The sequence below is a fragment of the Abramis brama genome (assembly GCF_963993115.1).
Source record: "Abramis brama genome assembly, chromosome: 13".
Taxonomy (NCBI): Eukaryota; Metazoa; Chordata; class Actinopteri; order Cypriniformes; family Leuciscidae; genus Abramis; species Abramis brama.
Window position 1 is genome coordinate 7,219,436 of NC_139975.1, and position 22,372 is coordinate 7,241,807.

At 36.5% G+C, this 22,372-nt stretch overlaps 1 protein-coding gene across 1 annotated transcript; it reads left to right on the forward strand.

The window, feature by feature from the left end:
* The first annotated feature begins 1,147 nt into the window (after positions 1-1,147).
* Positions 1,148-20,646, forward strand: LOC311094607 (uncharacterized protein). Its single transcript, XM_084132675.1, has 6 exons — positions 1,148-1,292; positions 3,930-4,312; positions 13,238-13,385; positions 13,920-14,010; positions 15,172-15,445; positions 20,107-20,646. Exons 2-6 carry the CDS (start codon positions 4,132-4,134, stop codon positions 20,253-20,255), a joined length of 843 nt encoding a protein of 280 aa, XP_083988801.1. The 5' UTR covers positions 1,148-1,292; positions 3,930-4,131; the 3' UTR covers positions 20,256-20,646.
* Positions 20,647-22,372: the final 1,726 nt, after the last annotated feature.

Below are 22,372 nucleotides of genomic sequence, written 5' to 3' on the forward strand. Positions count from 1 at the left end.
TTTTACGTCAAACTGTCAAAATATAGCTAATTGGGTTGTGTGTAGTTAACGTTCAATGATGTCACACACAAAAGCATGTGGAACTAGTAAAAACACAGTGACCTGCTTTCAGAGACACAAAAGCATATTTGACTATTCTGTAAATACTCATTTACGTCTGCTGACGCCCACAAAATGAAAAACTTAAGATGAAAATCAGTCATGAATAGCAAGACTTTTTAAAATTTGACCGTGAACAAATGTGCCTATTCATAAAAATGCCAAAATATGTGATAGGATTTAAACAGATTCATGTTTTTTTTTTTTTGTAAATATTGTATTTTTAAATTATTAATAATATTATTAATATATTCAATATATGAACAATATATTTTAAACCAAATTGATTAAATGCTTATTTTTAGTAAATATGACTAATTTCGCAGAAGTTAGACAACCTAGTAATTTTTGTCTTTAAATCCCCCCAAAAAAACCCGCAAAATTACTATGAGACATTAAAAACATGTTAAGAAAATTATTCTAGTCATTTTTTGTATGTACTGTACCAATAACATAATAGATCTAGATCTTCACACCAAGGTTTCATATGTTAACATTAGTTAATGCTTTAGCAAACATAAAATAACAGTGAACAATACTTTTACAGCACTTATTAATCTTGATTATTACTAAATACTACTGCATTGTTAATATTTCAAGTTGTATAAATTAACATTAAATTAAAAAAGAAGTAATATGAACAAATCTGAATTAACATCGAACATATGTATATTTATAAATTAACATTAAAGATTGTTTTTCATACACTGAAAAAAATGATTCGTTGAATTTAATAAAAAAAAAAATAATTATGGTAAGTGGTTGCAGCTGTAGCTAAATATAGGTAAAATGTAGCTAAAATCAATTGTGTGCAACCATTTACTATAATTTTTTGTGTAGTTCATGATAAGTAATGAAATGGTTAACCAACTGAACTATACACTGTCAATTGTCACCATTCTTAGTATCAACATCAGTCTGGTGATTTGGCAATTCAAACGTAGCTGTTTTTGTTATGCCAATGAAGCACACTGAAACAGAGAGAGAGGGAGGAGACGAGGAAGGAGAGCTGGAGTGAGGAAGTCTGAGAGAGGGAGGGAGAAAGAATGCAATGATGTCACACCGTGAGTGCACTCAAATACAAAAGCAGGCGAGAGAAAGAAACACACTCTCACACACACACGCACACACACACACATGCTGCTGCCTGTTTCACTCACAGAACTCCACTGCACACTCCTCCAGCTCAGAATGTGAGTACTAGTTCACTTTTCTCTCTTTCTCAGCAGACTTCATCAGCACTCAGCTGTGTCTTTGTCCTCATCTTTACAGCTTTTTCATTCTCTCTTTCTCTCGATCTCTCCGTCTCATCTCTCTCTTTCTCGTGTGCTGCTGAGGAACAGATCTGACTGTTTTGGCAGAGTTACAGAGCTCCTGATCTGTCTAACGGCTGCTTTCTCTCTTGCTTTGTTTCTTTTAGTTGCTCTTTTGCCAACTTCCAGAGTCTTTTGTGTCGTGAGTCTTTGTGTAAACGTCTCAGTCTCTGGCTGTGTCTTTAGTCTATCCTTAACATTCCCGAATTCAAAGTCTTCACTGATGCATCATCACAGTTTTAACATGTTATTTCAGCTGCATTCTAACCTTTCATGCTCAGATTGTTGGTTTTGCTTGAGTAAACTCAAAGTTGCTCTGCTTGCTCCATATCACTCTAATTAAAAAGCACAGATGTTTATTAATTTATTGCTTCTTTGTCTGTTTTGAATGGCTTTGTTAGTTGTTTGGTGTGGAAACATGTCTGACCTGGTGCATGATTGGTTTTGAATACAGAGAGGCTCTTTGTTTGAGAAATGGTAGAAAAGTAGGATTAATGTCTGGCAGAGAGAAATAAAAAGAGAGAGAGAGAGTTTTAAGGACTGAAATGTTGTATAATCGGTGTAAACAGCAACATAGAAGGAGCTACTGAATGAGAAACAACTAAATAAAGTGAATGATGGAGAGAAATATAGATGTGCATTTAGCTTAAGTCAACAGAGAAAGGAAAAACACACAGATCTGGCATAAAACTGACTGCTATTCTGGATCACAAACCCTAAAACACCAAAACCCACAGCTGCGCAGAGGAACCCCCACAGGGAAGAAAAGCACAATGAGAATCGCTGTAATATGTGAAGCACTTCTCATAGACAGCAGTGAGATTAATAGAGAGTGTAGTAATCTCAAGTATGACCACTAGAGCTTCGGATAAGATCTCAACAGTGTCTCAAACTGCACCGCTCACTACAATCTGTGTTCAGAAGACTCTCAGATTCAATTCAACTAATGAAAATGGGTTCACAATTCAATTATGATGTCACAAACAGATCAGTCGCTAACGTCTGCCTGTTTTACAAAATGACAAACATGTCAAAATGCCTCAGTCAAAAAACATTTTTTACACAAAAATATGATGAACTTTGAAATTAATTTTTAAATCATCAATACCAACAATTTTTCTAAGGGTTACTTCATTTGATCTTCAAAAAAAAAATAAAAAAAAATAATAGGTGATTTATTTTATAGGGGTTACTTTGTTTTATGATTTTCCTGTCACATGACAAAACTTGCATGTTGGTCTTGCCACACATGGGGACATGCGTCCTTTAATAGAATATATTTTATTATAAACCCTAACCTAAAAAATATAAAGGTATAACTGTATGTGGACTATACAAAATATTGATATAAAAGGTGTGCTTTGGTGTATAAACTGTTTTTATTCAGGAATTAAAAACTTTAAAAAACATATTCATCATTACAGAGGCATATTCAAGTCATTTAGTATGAATTGAGGTTTAAAAGATACTGCTGGGACAAAACGAGAATCTAGATACACTCAAAAATGAATTCATTACCTTTACTTAATGTCATTAAAGAAAGTTTTTACACACAATTTAATTTAGTTTAGTTGGGTCAACACAATTTAGTTGCTTTAATAGGCTACTCTAGCATGTTTAACTTAACTAAAACTTTTTTATTGGTTCAACTTGATGTGTATATTAATTTACTGAGACTTCATTTGCTTATGTTCAAACAATCAGTTTTATTCATTATTATAGATAATGTATAATGAACAAATAAGAAAAGACTGGCGTCAGTGTTGACATAAGCATGACTGAGCACATGTGCCACTCATCTGCATAATGGTATCCACAAAATTCAAAAACATTACAGAAACTCCTCTAAACATCTAACATAACCGAACATTAAACACTAACATGACAAAATCTTTCCCTTAACTGAAAAATACATAAAATAACACTTTAATCCCTAAATTTACTCTCCTAACTCAGTCCCTTGCAAAGCATGCTGGGAACTACAGATCTACTGCCTAGTTAGTTCATCTAGTTTTAACACAAATTACATAAACTTCAGTTTTAAATATATTAGGTTGATTGTACAATTAAATTAAGTTGTGACAAAATGTTAAAAAAATAATAATAATAAAATAAACATTTTAATTAATTAAACTGAGCAAGAGGCAAAAAATAATTGTCCACATTGCTGCTTAATAACTGAGATATTCAGAGATCTCATTTGGGATTTTTCTTTCCTGTGGATCAATATGAATTTATTATCATGATCTTCCAAGAAAAAAACTCCTCTCAAAACAAAACAGCAACATCTGAGAGCTTCATTAAGCCTGACTAAAGAGAAATAAAACTGCTCTCTGCTTGCTTCAGAAACAGGAAATTAGAGTGGGAAGCTTAATTGTTTTACTAATGAAATTAGGATGAATTAATGCAGGGATATAAAGAGTTGCCCATAACGAGGGGCTGAACAAAAATGGCAACAGATGCTGTAATGGATCTTTCTTTTCGTTACCTCCTCCCATTTCTCTCCCTCTCTTTCAGACTGGAATCACATGGCCAGAGTGTGGGACAAGAACGAACTCGGCAGGAGGATCTAAAATGCCAATCTCTGAAAGATAGAGGGAGCTTTTGTTTGAGGAAAGGGCAATAAGAATTCCAAAAAAAAGAAGCTGGACTCTTCAGCGAGCGATTTTGTATACCAGCACACTTATTCAAAAGCCTACAACACACATACAGAACCAACATGCTGCAGCAAATCCTAGCTGACATGTACATAGACCCTGATGTACTGGAGGCCCTGAATGACGAACAGAAGAAGATCCTGTTCTTCAAAATGAGAGAGGAACAAGTCAGGCGCTGGAAGGAGCGGGAAGAGACGGATGGCAAGGAGGGGATAAAAAAAGAAAAGCTCCGGCAAAAGAAAGGTATGAACTTACACCCTTTCTAAAAATACTGCCACATGTGTCATTCTGTGAGGAGACAAAAACTATTTACAGAACAGCTGAATATGCTTTTGTGTGACTTTGACAGTGTTTGATAACACATTCTTTTGTGTGTGGCATCATAATTGGACCTCACAGACCCAGATGGATATATATATATAATATTGGGCGTATGAGGCGGTAATCTTTCTTTTGTTCCGATGACGTGTTTTGTTTCGGCCTTTACTCCGAGTTCTTGGTTGGCTTCTTATTTGTTAAATCCAGACGATTAGTTGATGAAACATTGATTGAAATGTATCTAAAATGTACACAAAACGTACTTCACTTTAAAAAACAAAAAAGGCTTTCTACACAAAACAAAACTTCAAAAATCACATCTGACCCACTCCATGTCTCCCAACTAGGGGTGTAACGATACCCTAATTTCATGATTCGATACATATCACGATACTGAACTCACGATACGATATTATTGCGATACTCCAAGACATATAATAAAAGGTTAAGGAAAAATGTACTGTTGATTAAATGCTAAATTTGATATAACATTGTGGGTGTAAATGAATAGGCTTGGGCAATTGGTGACACCAGAATAAATATATTCATGATTCTGAACCTGAAAATACAGAATTATTTTAGAAGAATATGCTTGCACTCTGTCACTGGCTAGATATATTTAACATAATGTAGGCCACTTTTTACTGGTAACATAAGACTTATAACATAAGCATTATCAGGACCCACTAATATTCCCCAATTATTATACATTATATTCAACATAATATATTGTAGTTTAATGTAGTACTGACTCTGAAAACTTCAATTTTTTCTCACAGGGTAATTTTTATTTTGGGTGAACTATCCACGATACATATTGTTGCATTTTTGTATTGCGATATATTGTGACACCCCTACTCCCAACATATCAATACATTCACTTTCATATTCAACATAGATTAAATTAAACCAAAGTTATAATATTAAAACATAAATATGAAACTAAATAAGTTTTCTTTAATGGCTACAACACGTTTCAATAGTTAAATTGAACCCTTTAGAAGAGTGATTCTAGTGAATACGGCTACATTCACACAGCAGTTCAGTTCTGTTAGGAGACAGAAATACACTGGTGTTCACACACAGTTCAGGTATTAAACATGTCTGACCTGGTGCATGAATGGTTTTGAATACAGAGAGGCTCTTTGTTTGAGAAATGGTAGAGAAGTAGGATTAATTTCTCACAGAGAGAAATAAAGAAAAGAGAGAGTCTTAAGGACTGAAATGCTGCATGTAGCAGAGATGGAGCTATTAAATGAGAAACAACTAAATAAAAGTGAATGATGGAGAGAAATATAGATGTGCATTTAGCTAAAGTCAACAGAGAAAGGAAAAACACACAGAGATCTGGCATAAAACAGACTGCTATTCAACAGCAGCCTGGATCACAAACCCGGAAAAAAAAACATTAAAACTTGCAGCTGCTCAGAGGAACATTTTAACCAAAATATCTTCTTTAAAGAGGCTATATGCAACTTTTTCCCCAAAATAAACGTAACAATAGCCTTTTTATTTGGCCATTTATGACTCAAACATCTCCTGATGAGCATACTGACACCTTGTCAGCTCACAGTGGGTGCACCTATAAGCCTGTATCCTATTTTCTGTCGGGTCGGATTTTTCGCGCGCTGTCTGCGGATGTGACGTCAAGCGCGTTCATGTTAAACGTTTCAGATCACTCTGCCACCACCGCTAGTCAGCAAACAAACTTAGTTTCTCAAACAATATATGTATTTGACTGTTCTTACCTCTGTAAACATAATGTTGACTTCTTTGCAGCGGATGACTTGTGAAGTGTGCACGTACGAGAGCGAGCAGAAAGGAAGAGCAGTTCCGTTTTTTGGCCACAGGTGTCAGTCGCGAGTTTAAATTTCAGAAAATCGCATGTAGCCTCTTTAACCCCCACAGGGAAGAAAAACACAATTAGAATCGCTGTAATATAAGAATAGTTTCTCCAAGATAGTAGTGAGATCAATAGAGTAGTAATCTCAAGTATGACTCCCCTAGATCTTCAGATAAGATCTGAGTGTCTCAAACTGTTTAAAACTGAAATGCGTCATCGGAAAACAAAAACAAAAAGTTTCCACATCAAATGCTCAATAAATGCCTGAACGGATTCAGAGGTCAACAGATGTCACTGACTTCTGCTTGTTTTACAAAATTACAAACACGTCAAAATGACTCAGTCAAATCTGTTTTCACAAATATAAAAGTGATGAATTTTAAATGAATTTTTAAATCATCAATAGATGGGTTTCCGTTTCTCGAATTACCCATTATCCTCTGCGGCGCGCCGCCATGTTGTGTGTCAAAGCTGTCAGTAAGCCACTGGGAGACACGGCTCATTCACTGTGCTGCATTAATAGAAAGCCAGTTAATATAAAGTATTTTTGACTCTTTTGTGTTGAGATAACGATGACAAATTAAGAAGAAGAAAGTCTCTGGAAGCATACAATTATTTTGTTAGAATGTCCGAGTTAAAATTTTATGTGGTCGCATTTGTGCGAGTGCATGGTCATACACTACTCAGTTAAATTCACGCATGAATTCTCCTGCATTGAACTTGTTTTAGCGCCCGCCAAAGTGAATTTTTGTCCCGCCAAAGTCTTATTTGATCGGTGAGTAATGTAGATGAACTGGGTGCATGTTTAACTGAAAGAACGAGCAGATAGAGAGCCGGTCGCGCGCGCGCACTCTCTCTCTCTCTCCGGAGCCAGGCGAACATGTAAACAAGACTTCACCGTCTCCAAACTAAGCGCTGTCTTGCTCTCTCTCCCTCGTGGAAATGTTAGTCTGGAGCCCTGCATTGACGGTTCACATCGCTGTAGCCAGGCGGCTGATATCTGCACAGCCCTTATTATATGGTACATTTAGACTCAGTGTCAAGACAACACCATCTGGGTAAAACAACAACAACACAACGCTCCGAGCTAATTTAGTGTAACTTAGGAGAGAGATGGAGAGCAGAGGCACGGAGCGATGTGCTCGACCAGCTGATGTGGCCACAGAGAAAGTGATGAAGGTGGACAATCGTCAGAGTGTGCTTCTGCCCAGCCAACACCTCTCAAGGGCTGTGTCGATAGTAGCCGCCTGGGTACAGCGATTTGACAGCCGATTATAGCTAGCTAGCGCATTTAGCTAGCCCATCTTGGAAATGATTAGATAAAGTGTCACATCTCCAGAGCACAAAACCTCTAAATGTTCACAAGAGCAGCACTGAACATTAACTCAAGCCAAACGGAGAATAATCGTATGATTTTTATGTTCAGAATAATGCCGATTCAGGGTATTATCATGCTCCGTAACACAAACGCTTGACCCACTTGACACACAAGATGGCGCCGTAAGGAGTTGCGGGAGAAATGTGACGTCATCGGAAACCTATCTATAGTCAATACCAAGTTTTTTTTAAGGTTTACCTAATTTGACCTTCCAAAAAAAAAAAGAAAAAAAAAAGACCGGTGACAGGTCAGAGTGTTTGTTATTAATTACGCATTCTTTTGTGTGTATGACATCATAATTTGACCTCATTATGATGATATAGACCCACACGGGTATATACTGAGCGTATGAAGCAACAATATCATTTTTGTTCCGATGACGCATTTCAATAGTTGAACTGAACCCTATGGAGAAACTTCATTCACATTCACACAGTTCAGTTCTGTTAGGAGAGAGAAATACACTGGTGTTCACACACAGCTCAGGTATTAAAGAGACAATCGCTTTACATAACATTTTTGAAAGCAAATTAATTTAAATATTTGTATTATATTGTTTCTTTTTATAATAATTAATAATTAACAATAATAATAACTAATAATAATTAATAATGGGTTTCCTAATCTTCCTCCTCCAATATATCTCCATTTGATTTTCCCATTTTATTACTGATAGCAGCCGGTACATCTAAGGTTTCTAGATTGGTTTTTCAATATTTTGTATAATAGTTCACATACAGTTATTACCTTTATATTTTTTAGGTTAGGGTTTATAATAAAATATATTCTATTAAAGGACGCATGTCTCCAATTGTCTTACCCTGTCAAAAAGCTCAAACAAAGCAAACACTTTTAAAATTTTATATTCTGTAGATTATGTAATTTATATTATATATTTTCAGAGTGAAATTAAGTTAATGTGCGGCGTTTACAGAGCCGTAGACACCTAAATCATTTATTTAAAATGTTAAAAATTCCTTAAAAAGCTAGAAAATTTCCATAAAGGTGTGTTTTTAAAAATGTATTCACCATCCACTGTCCTTGCTTTAGCAGTATTAGCACAACGTTGAAATCAACAACACTGAGTTTGGTGAAATAGCCACCTAATAAAGAGCTTAATTTACATAGAAAGTGGTGCTGAAACAAATTACAATGATTTACACTACCCTCAATGTTTTTTAAATAAGTTTCAAGAATTAATGTTGAAAACAGTGCTGCTTAATATTTTTGTAGAAACCATGATACATTTTTTCAGGATTCTATGATGAATAGAAAGCTCAAAAGAACAGCATTTAATTGAAATAGAAATCTTTTGTAGCATTATAAATGCCTTTACTGTCACTGAATAAAATAATTAATTTCTTTTAAAAAAAAAGGTGCACCGACAGTGCATTTCAACACGTATAGAGCCTGATTTAGTAAGATCACCCCTTGCTGTGTGAACCTAGACAATCAGAAAACACGCCCTCACTGACTAAACAGGAAAATCAACACCTGCAAAATGATGTAAAGTAATTTGAGGTGATCACATATTTTTAAGGCCAAAGGAAATGAAGTGACCCAAAAGAGTCACATAACATAACCGCAGAGACATCCTGCAGCTGCAGGGGCGAAACCGGAGACAAATTCCAGCTTTTCAACACTGGCCTTGCACCTCAACACAACACTCACTTACTGTTTATCTCCACATTCAAGTAGTTGAGCCTTTTTTAGGATCTAACCCCCTGTAATGCCTCAGGGGACCGGTCGATGTAAATTCCTCTAAACATCTGAGGTCTTTCTAACGCTTTAAAGCCTGAGGATGTGTTTTACAAGTCATTTGGGAATGGAATGTTTTCGGGAAACGGAAGACATGCGAAAACAGAGCAACCTGGAATAGAGGAGAGAGTAAAAAATAGAGGCCAATAATATGGTTAGCAAATGAGAGTATGAAGAAAAACATAAATTTGCGTAACTCTGCATATATATACATCAGATAAACATCAGATGCTTGTAACATCTGTGAGAACCTGAAGCCAAGATCTCAGGCTGGGAAAAAACATCCATGTTCACGTGTTGCTGGACGATGGAATCCAACCCAACAGGAATGGACAGTTAAAAGAACATTTGCTTGGGGACGTTAATGTCCTCGTAAGCGTTCCTATCAATAGCTCTGGTTTTCTCCTCCGGCTTCAGTTTCTCATCTCGTCACGTCACATGGGCTACATGTGACACAAGGCCTTTGTGATGGGTGTTTAGCCTCTGCACAAAAGCGAGCCGCACTCTCATTAATTTACTCCAGTGTGACATGAACACAGTCAAATCTCTTTCTGTGCTCTTTAGCTTTTCCCTCCACGGACGCACATGGCAGGGTTCACAGTTCATGTCAATGGCAGCATTGTGAAACGCAGCTGTGTCTCTCTTTCTCTCGCTCAACACTTTGTGGCTGGTTTCAGTCGTCTCAGCTGATACTTAGTGTGTCAGCTCTGCGTCAGCGGTAGACGAGATAAATAATGTTGTTGAAGTTTCTGTTGGCAGTTCTTTCTGTACACAAACACACAAAACTACGAGCTATTGCTGGAACTTTGTACCTGAGACTCTTTCGCTGCCCACAATGAGGCCTCTTTAATACGATAAGTGTTTCTCTTAGACAGCACTGAGATTAAACAGAGAGCAAATGGAGATTCAGAGGTGTGATCTAGACTTAAGCCTACTTCAGACATCTAATACATGTCAATGAATATTAGCAACAGGATGTGATGTCACACTCCAGGACATACACAATCTACTATAGCGACACTTTAAACACTTAAAAACCATTTCCTCCCTGTTTGGTTTTCATCAATGAAGTCAATCTGTGAAATGTAGATCATCAATTGGTTGGATGTCTTTCTGCAGTGCAAGTTCAGAGTTCATCAAACCTGATTGTTTGTATGAGCATATGCTTATATTTAAGATCTTGCATACACATATGCATTATTGGAAGTGAAAGGAACATAAAATCGAATGTGACAGTCCCTTTAGTCTAATTTTCTTTCAGTATAGTCTCACATTTGTTTCAGAAATGATCTCAACAACATCTCAAATCGTGCTCTCATTTGCCAAGTCACATTGCACTGTATGCAATCAAAGTCAGAATATAATCTGTTATGCATGTTTTCATTGCTTCTCACCTTTTTGTCTCACTGTCCACACAACAACACTGGAAGACCTAACCTTTCCAACAGTTAGTGATTTACTATAAGGATTTAAAAAAAATATTTTTTACTTGCAAAATATCTACCTGATAAAATATTTTAAATATAAATAAATAAATGTATGTTTATAAAATTTATAAAAATGACCAAGGAGTTTATAGGCTTTTTATTTATAGGCTATAACTTTTCCGGATCTTGAAATCACAGTTTTAATAAGTAGGCTTCCTTATATGTGACCCTGGGTCACAAAACCAGTCGCACGGGTATATTTGTGGCAATAGCCAACAATACATTATAGATTTTTCTTTTATGCCAAAAATCATTAGGATATTAAGTAAAGATCATGTTCCATGAAGATATTTGGTAAATTTCCTACCGTAAATATATAAAACATGTATTTTTGTGAGTGAATGCAGCACAATCGTGAACATAAATGGACAACTTTAAAGGCGATTTTCTCAATGTTTCGATTTTTTTGCACCCTCAGATTCCAGATTTTCAAATAGTTGTATCTCGGCCAAATATTGTCCTATCCTAACAAACCATACATCAATGGACGACTTATTTGTTCAGCTTTCAGATGACGTATCAATCTCAATTTCAAAAAGTTGACCCATGTGACTGGTTTTGTGGTCCAGGGTCACATATGTAGGTTTTTCAAAACTCTGGAAATCCTGGTTCAGGATTTAAAATAAAAATATCTTGATTTTTTTGTAGTTTTAAGTTAACTTAATGCTTGTTTTGTCTTATTTAAAATTATTTCATACCGTCTTGAGGCCCCTTTATGAGTTTTCTGAGGCCCCCTGTCAACAAGAATCTCATTTCTGCCTATTTTAAGCAGTTTAAATGGACAATTTACACAAAAATGTAAATCTGACATGTCATCATTTACTCATCGTCAAGTCGTTCCAAACCTGTATGATTTTCTTTCTTCTGTGGAACACAAAAGATTGTATGTAAACACTGAGACATATTTGACATACAGGTTTGGAACGGCTTGAGGATAAATGATGACAACAAGAGACAAAGAAAAGAAAGAGATCAGAAAGAGTCACTTCCAAGCTATAGCCATCTCTTCTCCTCAAATGTTGGAGGGCGTATTGACTTTTATTTGTACGTTTTATTACATACAAAAGCTCAACTATTGATGGGTTATGTTCCTTTTACTAGGCGTGTAGCTCTAATCTCTCTGGCCGCATTAAGCCCTGGGCAAAAGTGAAGAAACACTCCTCAAGAAAACATATTTATCATCATCCTGTTACATCACCTTTCAAATACAAACACCTTGTTTTGAGCGGCATGGGTGAACACAGCAACCTAGGCAACAAGCAACACAAACACACAAATAAACACACACAGACAGATCTAAGCATGCAAAAACACCTCCTAAAGATGTGTGCCAGTTTTATATTATCTAACTCGCATAGTTTCAGCTGCACATACTGAACATTCCTGAGATTTCTAACAGAAACCTTCTTTTAAATCCATCCTTGTATGGATGTGAAGCATCTGATCTGCCTCGTCTTAGACTTTCAACCTGGAGAACTGGTTCTTTACGTAACCCTTTCTGAAGAAGCTGAAGGGTGTTAGGTTTTCTCTTACGTGCATGCAAAAGAAAGGAAAAAGAAAAACAGATCGTCCCCTGCTGGAACAAACTGTTCATGCTTGGAAATTCTTGACATTGTTCTCTCTAATTCCCACAGCGATCTCTGTGGTATTACAATGTACTTTTAGATTATGTAGTTAGTTGAACTACGGTCCCATATGATCCGCACAAGGATCCGCTTTGTGTGCCTGCAGTATTACGTAAGCACCACATTTCAGTTGATCACACTTCATTTCATGCCTTCAAACAATTCGTGCAATCTGAGAAGGTTAAATCACACTGAAATAATGATGAGGGTGACTGGGAAAGAGTCAGAGCTTTTGTGAGTTGGTGCAAGTGTCTGTAAGGGGATAATACAATCATGACGAACACTGGCATTTGCATCTACACACTGAATGACATTAACACACTTCTAAACCGGAGTGGATGACCTACAGTATACAGGATCAATTTCACTCAATGGCACAGCGCCCTCTGTCTGTGAAACGGACACGCTACACACTGTAATCATGGAAATCAAGGGATCAGGGTTTGGCTGGTTAGCATCAATGCCTGTAGAAAGCCATCTGTTAGTGTTCCCCCCAAAAAAATATTGTGGCAAAATACGATTTTAAAAGAAATATGCTTTACGCTGGTTGGTCCTTTGGGTTGAGAAAAGAAGATCTAATTAACATAAAATTACAAACTATTTAACCTCAAAAATACCCAGATGTGTGTTCAAAAAACAATATAGGGACTAAATGTGAACTGTTGTGCATCTTTTAGTCTTAATTGTTTCTGTGTTGCTCATTTATTTATTGCTTCTCAGATATTGATTTTCTTGACATGTATATCATTTTGTCCTCAGGCCCTTGTAAAAGTGTGAGCTGGCGGCTGGGCAGTGACGGCGACGTGCATGTGTGTATTATCGGAGAATCGGATGAGCTCAAATCTCCAAAACTCATCCTGTCTGAGCTGAGGGACAAGACCGCAGCCAACCCTAACAATATCAACAGGTACAACGCCCGCTATACCGCAAGAATATCAGCAGGCACAAATATACTATTGAAGGGATTATGAATACAATAGACCAATCAGAGTCAAGTATTTCAAAGAGATATAAACCTCAATAATATCAGCAGGAAGAAGTACACACTAACTAACAAACGGCAGGTAAAAATATAGTCTACAAAAAATTATAATATCACTGTTAGAAAAAAATATATATATAGACCCATAGGGTTCTTGACTACATTTTTAAGGATCCTAAAAAAGGTTTTATATGGAGAGATGTCTTAAATACTTTCATGTTCAACAAGTTATTTTCCAGATAAAGCATGTTTCGAGCTGCTTGTTTAATTAAAATAAAAGTGGATTAAAACAAACCTAATTAAAAAAAAACTAAATCCAAAACAATGATGATGGTAACCTCTAAAAGGTTCTGTATACGCCTGACAGAAAAGGTTCTGTAAATGTTCTATTGTTGTAATTAATAGCAATACAAATATTTAAATCAGAGAGCTAAATGTGTGTTTTTTTTTTGTTCACAGAGCAAAAGCAGAATCTGTGAAGAGCAGCTTGACCAAACCCAACAGAGCACAACAAATCAGCACAGAACCAGGGATCCAGCTACTGCTCAAGGTGTGTGTGTGTGTGTGTGTGTGTGTGTGTGTGTGTGTGTGTGTACTAAATAATGTACTGTATTTATAAAATGGAAAAAAAAGTTGGGGTAGGCCTACTGTTAGGACAGTGCTTCTCAACTGAATAAAAAAAAAACATGTAAAAAAGCTAATTGCGAATTTTTTATCCCACAATTCTGCCCCTTTTTTTGTTGCAATTGCGAGTTTATATCTCGCAATTCAGATTTTTTTCTCAAAATTGTGAGATATGGGCCTAAACTTTCATTTGCGAGTTATAAAGTCCAATTCTAAGGAAAAAAGACTCTGAATTGCAAGTTTATATCTCACAATTCTGACTTAATAATTGTGAGTTTTTATCACACAATTCTGAGAAATATTGTGAGATTAAAAAGTCACAATTACCTTTTTTATTATTTATTCTGTGACAGAAACAAGCTTCCATACTGAATAGTAAAACTGACCATTTAAAAAAAAAAATCCGATTTAATGAGTCGGATTTTCTTTTACTCTGTGTATATTTGAGATTTTTGAGGATCATGTCTCAACCTGTCCCTGTTGACATCCGTCTAATTTGAATTGACTCCTTATACATTTGCATGACCGCATGACCTGTAATGTCCATTACACTGGCTTCTAAGGGCCCTCCGAAAAACTGGTTTCACAATTTTGGGTCACGAAGCACCAGATGAGAAGCACAGGGTTAGAATAAAGGACATGAATAGCATTAGCTTGAAACAATAGACATCAGTGGAAAGTCCCCAGCTATGATAGCACACGTGTGTGACGTGAGTGTGAATGATCGGTATGTGTTCAACTGAGTGAGCAATAATGTGATTTGACATATGAATGTGCATTTATGTGAGAAGATGCACATACACGTGTGTGTGTGTGTGTGTGTGTGTGTGTGATATTAATAATAAGAGCAGCAATAATAATAAGAGGATGGGTGTGTGTAGTTGGACTGGCCAAGCTCCCCTGAGCAGATGGTTTAGAGCCTGGGCAGAGAATTAAATGGTATCAGATGGCATCAGTGCCACAGTGCCAGAGGGAATACACACACACACACACACAACAACACTCCTTCTCCTCTGTTTGTGTCTCTGAATTTGTCAATTCCGATTTTATAAGTGTTTACAAATGAGTTTCATTCAATCTGCCCCAGAAAGCAGAGGAGCTCAGCAATTCTCCAACGGTCTCAGATGAGTCCAAGCAGGACAGCGGTTCCGATCAGTCAGCTGACGACAGCAGGGGCCAAACAGACGACTCAGACTCAGGCAGTGCGGAGGAGGACACGGGCCTTTACAGATCACACATGAGCAACAGCGAGACAACAGTAGCAGACAGACTGAGAGAGATTCGACTGCACAGGGCAATGAAAGAGCAGCTGTCAATCAGCAACCAGACACGCCCCCTGGACACACCCACACCAGACAAAGGTAAGACCACTGAAGAAGAGTCTGAATTAATGCACGGTGTTATTTCAACAATCAACCACAAAAACACAGTAGAACAAGCCAAACTGGAAGCACAGCACAACATTATTAACATTTATCTGCATCTAATATAATAACAATCGCAATGGATGGATAGGTTAGGATATTGGTTTTCAATTCCCAGGTCAAACTAAACTTATTTGAGTTCTTTTATTATCTAGGCCTATTTATTTTCTATAAAGATTGTAATTTTTCATTGTTTAATTCATTCTCTATGAGGTTTGTGACCAATATTTAAAACATGTCTAAATACATTTTGTAATTTTTCACCTTTCTATGAACATTGAATAAACACCATTTATAAAATTTAAACTAATATACAATATTTTCAAATTAATAAGACACACACACACACATATGCGTCTTTCTTTCTTTTTTTGAAAGGAATTAATACTTTTATTTCCCAAGGATATGTTAAATTGATATCATAAATAAATGCTGTTCTTTTTAACTTGTTATTCATCAATGAATCCTGAAAAAAGTATCACAGGTTCCAAAATAATATTAAGCAAGCAGCTGTTTCCAACATTGATGATAACTGAGCATCAAATTGGAATATTAAAATGATTTTTGCCACAGAAGACTGGAGTAATGATGCTGAAAATTCAGATTCACATTACAGAAATAAATTATATTTTAAAGTATGTTAAAATAGAAAACCATTATTTCAAAATATATGTTAAAATAGAAAACCAATATTTCAAAATATTACTGTTTTTTCAGTATTTTAATCAAATAAATGCAGCCTTGATTAGCAGAGGAGACTTCTTTCAAAAACATTAAAAAAGAAAGTTTCCAAACTTAAACTATAAATATTATACACCTTTTTAAAATATATATATATATATCAGAAAATGAACAGATAACCTGGGAATTAACGATCTACATTTAAAAAAGGGACTTTCATGTTGTAGTCAATGTAAAGTTTAAACGAACAGCAAGCGCCATCTAGTGGACTTCTAGTATCATTAGCATAACCAACAGAGAGCCTGTGTAAGCCAAGGCCTGCGTGCGCCACCTGCAGGACACACCAGTCACTGCAACACTTTCCTTTGTTTACCAGCTGCGGCTAATATTAAAAAACAGGCAACTTTGCGCTGGTGTTTGCGTACTAAAATGCTGCTTTGTTTACAGACCAACACAAAAACTACAACCAAACTTCTTTAGAAACAGAAAACAAACACGAGTTTACAGGATTCCAACATATTAACGTAACTTACCTGTAACTGTTACCTGACTTTCAGCTTGGGAGGTCAGATGTTGGTCAGGTGTTGTTTGTGTCGTCACCTTAAATAATATTGCACTTACATAGTAAGTTTTTTGTTGTTAAAGTGGATACATGATGAATTGAGTGTGGGTTTGTGTGTGACTCAATCTGTGCGCGTGTGCGCTGGAGCGGGAATTTGCACTTATCCTACGTTTCCATGGCGACAGCAAACGCAGTCAGGGGGTCACGGCTGCAGGGAACGGCCAGAGAAACATCAACAGGAACCACGGCTCAACTCATGAGAGGGAAAGAGAGAGACGTGACAAAACTAGACTGCTCCCCATTATAATCAGCACAGCTGTCTAGTTAGAACCAGAGCCGTTGGGTGAGAGCGATCTAGTGTTTGCACGTAGTAGCCTACCGCTTGCGTCACGATCTCGACGTCATACATTTTTCCAAGTGTCCGAAAATCATTAATTTAAAGGGATAGTTCACCCAAAAATGAAAATTCTGTAATTACTCACCCTCATGTCATCCCAAAGATGAATTTGTTCATCTTCGAAACAAAAAATGAAGATATTTTTTGATGAAATTAAAAAATTTCTGTCCCTCCATTGACAGCTACGCAACTACCACTTTGACGCTTCAAAAAGTTAAGAGATTGTAAAACGAATCCATATTGAGCTCTTTAGTCCAAACTTTCTGAGGAGACTCGATCGCTTTATATGATGAAAATATTAAATTTAAATCTTTTTTTTTAAAAGCTTTTATTTCCATTTTATTTCTATCCCTTTAAGATTTAGGTTTACAGCAACCATTTACCGCGACCGGAAGCTGTTTATTTTCAACCTGTGACAGCTTTTGCCAATGCAGTGTGAAACGTGAAAATGCTGCTTGAAGCGATTAAATAAAAGCATCAAATACCAGAACAAGCGATTAAAATAAAAGCATCAAATACCAGAACATTTTCAAATATGCATATTTATATTAATTATTTAAATATGTAGAAATATTATATATATATATATATATATATATATATATATACTGTATATATATAAATGGGTCAATGGCACGACGTGCATATTTTGTTCTATAAAACGTATTGAGTTTTAATTAATTTTTAGTACATTTAAATAAGTTTTCTTATCTTAAACCCCCAAAATGTCAGGTGGTGCAACTGTCCGAACAAATGAGCAGACTAAGAAAACTATTTAAAATGGTGTCTTAATAATAAAAAATAATAAAACTAAATGGCATCATTTTAGATTTGAAACCTTTCATATAAATTCATTTTATAAATATCAGTAGTTTGAACGCTGTTGAGATAATTGAAAAACTTTTGTCCAGCAATTTGTATATCCTCAAATTGTCAGAGTGGCAACTGCAAACATTTCACTTGACTGACATTTTAAAGACAAATTACTTTTTTATTCAAACTTTTAAAGTGCATAAACGTGAGTGTGAACGTCTTGGAATAGGTTATTTGGATTTATTTTAGATTATCTGGAACAGTGTATTTATTGCTGATGGTGACTTTGCCACATTGCACCTGGTTAGATCAGTCATTTTCAGTCATTATGGGAACGGTCTTGTGTTGCCGCGTCGTTGCTTGCAACTTAGAAATAAAGGTTGCATCACGTGAATACAAGGGGGAAAAAACTGCATGTAGAGGGCATAGTAAAGACCCCCATGTCATTGCAGAGGTAGAAAAAAAGTTCTGGCAGAGAGTTGGTCTCACAGGAAAAGCGTGAAGGGAGTGGAACTCCAGGCTTAGACCCCTCAGGGAAAGTCTAAAAATACAGTTCTCCCCTGGCCTCTCCTCTGAGTCTCGCTCTCCACGGCATCTGTCTCTGAAGTCAACCACGGTCCCCAAGAGCGTCCTCCTCCATCTCTCTGTTTCTACCTACTTCTGCCTCAATCACCCCTTCACCTATTCCCTGACCACCTGTCTCACCCCGTTTAACACATTCAAATTGAGTCATCACTCCCATAGCCTTTACCCTCTTCCTCACGCTCATGTTATTTGTACTCTCTTCGTCCTTTACTTTCTTCCTCTCACTTTTTTCTCTTTTGCCTGCTGTCACTCTCCTTGCTTCTCCCTCTTGTGACCTCTAGACCTGCCTTGAGTGGGTGGAAAGGAGGATCGAGAGAGAGACAGCTGTGGATGTATTATAATCCCCGGCGGGCTTGTGTCAGGGGTCTAACAGCTTTTTAAAGTCAGCAGTGATTTACAGACAGTCAAAGTCTCGTAATCATGAATTTCTGCTTGATTATTTCCTTAGTCTTGACCTCTCGCGAGGTCCTTGTGGCTCTGAACCAGATCATAGCCGCGCTCCTGCACGGAGCGATTCATCACATCTAACATTAGTTTGTTTATATAATATATGTGTGTGTATATATACACACATACATGATTTAAAAAAATAAAAAAGTTATCTTTAACAATCTTAATTATATATTTATATATAGGTCACACTTTAGTTTAGGGTCCAACTCTCACTATTAACTACAACTTTGCCTCAGTAAACTAAATAAATACTAGGGCTGTGAAAAGATTAATCGCGATTAATCACATCCAAAATAAAAGTTTGTGTCTACATGATATATGTGTGTGTACTGTGTATAATTATTTTGTATATATAAATACACACACATATGCATGTATATATTTAAGAAATATTTGCATGTATATACTGTATATATTTATATATAATTTATATTATATATAAATTTATATATTTTATATATAAATAACAAATATTTCTTAAATATATACATGCAAGTGTGTATTTATATATATACAAAATAATTACACACAGTACACACACATATATCATGTAGACACAAACTTTTATTTTGGATGCGATTAATCGCGATTAATCTTTTCCCAGCCCTAATAAATACTCAATAATTTACTGCTTATTAATAGTTAGTTGGGATTAGTTGTTAAGTTTAGGTATTGGGTAGGATTAGACATGTAGAATATGGTCACACAGAAAAAGGCTTTAATATGTGCTTTACAAGTACTAATAAACAGCCAATATCCTAGTAATATGCATGCTAAAAAGCAGCTAGTTAACAGTGAGAATTGGACTCTAAACTGGCATGTTATTCATAAAAAATAAAGTTGAATATAACTATAGGCTACATATGTGTGTGTTTGTGTGTTAATAAAATAACAGCTCAATAGAAGCAATCTAATTCTACCCATATTAAATCTAACCTGCTGTGTATTTTTCACACTTAATGTATCATGTTGTTAGCTTAGCAACATGCTAACATTGTGCATGCTGCCCATGTAGACAGCAGGGCAGCTCACTAGGTTTTTCAACAGAGTAAGTTTTGTTTCCATGTCTAATGATGCAATCTTTCTTCTCTTTCTGTCTCTGTAAAGGAGTGGTGAAAGAAAATGATAGCAGCCTGACGTATGGCAGTCGTGTGGCTCAGCTCAGGAAGAACTTCAACACCACAAGTGCTCCATGTGTCAAACCACCGATCCCCTGCAAGCCAGCTCACCTACTGACCTCCCCCTCTGTCCGATAAACACAACACTGCCACTCTGCACACCTGAAAAACATTCTTGTGTATTCAAAAACCTGCAATATGGACTAAAAAACTAGAAGAACTTGCACATACCTGCGCGTATGAGCAGATCCAGGTGTGGATGCAGCTGGAGACAGATGCTGAACAGAAATCAGACGCTCTTTATGACCCAGCTCGCACCAGTACTCTTCAGTTTTCACATTGTTTACAGGGGAACATTTGTTCTACTGCCTTTACGTGATATTGTTTATTTTATGTTTTTTATATAAACTTTGTTTCCTAAAGTGGAGAAAGACCAAAGTTAATGTTTTTATAGATAATGGCTCATATTTTTTTTTCTGGCTGTAAATAACGGTGTTATATTGTATAAAATAAAATGGTTTTAACTGGTTTTGAGAACTGAATGCTAATTTAAACAGGAATGCTGTTCCAGGCCCTCTAATGTCCTCCACAGATAGATAGATAGATAGATAGATAGATAGATAGATAGATAGATAGATAGATAGATAGATAGATAGATAGATAGATAGATAGATAGATAGATAGATAGATAGATAGATAGACCAAGATGAATGGACGGATAGATAGATAGATAGATAGATAGATAGATAGATAGATAGATAGATAGATAGATAGATAGATAGACCAAGATGAATGGACAGATGGATGGATGGATGGATGGATGGATGGATGGATGGATGGATGGATGGATGGATGGATGGATGGATGGATGGATGGATGGATGGATGGATGGATGGATAGATAGATGGATAGACCAAGATGAATGGACGGATGGATGGATGGATGGATGGATGGATGGATGGATGGATGGATGGATGGATGGATGGATGGATGGATGGATGGATGGATGGATGGATGGATGGATGGATGGATGGATAGATAGATAGATAGATAGATAGATAGATAGATAGATAGATAGACAGACCAAGATGAATGGACGGATGGATGGATGGATGGATGGATGGATGGATGGATGGATGGATGGATAGATAGATAGACAGACCAAGATGAATGGACGGATAGATGGATGGATGGATGGATGGATGGATGGATGGATGGATGGATGGATGGATGGATGGATGGATGGATGGATGGATGGATGGATGGATGGATGGATGGATGGATGGATGGATGGATGGATGGATGGATGGATGGATGGATAGATAGATAGATAGATAGATAGATAGATAGATAGATAGATAGACCAAGATGAATGGACGGATAGATGGATGGATGGATGGATGGATGGATGGATGGATAGATAGATAGATAGATAGATAGATAGATAGATAGATAGATAGATAGACAGACAGACCAAGATGAATGGACGGATAGATGGATGGATGGATGGATGGATGGATGGATGGATGGATAGATGGATAGATAGATAGATAGATAGATAGATAGATAGATAGATAGATAGATAGATAGATAGATAGATAGATAGATAGATCAGACTTGGAGTTTACTTTAATCATAATTTTATATTAAACACATTGTATACAACACCAGTTTAAAGCAACAAACATATAATCGACAGTCAATCAACCTTCAAAATGTCTTTCCATATTATCGCCACATGTTTGGTGTGGCATCTGGTTCATGATGGAGCCAGTCAATCATTCCAGACTGTGAAACAGCAGCTGGGATAGTTCGAGCGGTCGAGACAGACGGCAGCGCCGGGTCGTCATGCTGACCCTCGTCTCAAATGAGCTCATGCAGCAGAGTTACTGACCTCTCCCTTATCTCCTTCCATTCCTCGCTTCCTCGGAAGGATCAGGGCTGGGAAAAGAGAGACATGGAGGTGCATGGAAATAGAGGGAAAGTAAAGATGATGTAGAGAAGATGGGTCACTCAGTCTCATAATTTAACTGGTTTACAGGTGATTTTTCTTCAGGATGACTTTAAAGGAACACCAGTACTGAGTGAATCCTTCTGTTGGAGCTGCAGTCTCATGATTTAGCAGTGTTCCACATGCGATGTGAGTTTGAGTCTGGCTCACATCAAATAAAAGTGAACATTTTTATTTATTATATAATATTATTAAAAATATATACCTTCTCATCTTTCAATTTAGCACAATTCTCATTACATAT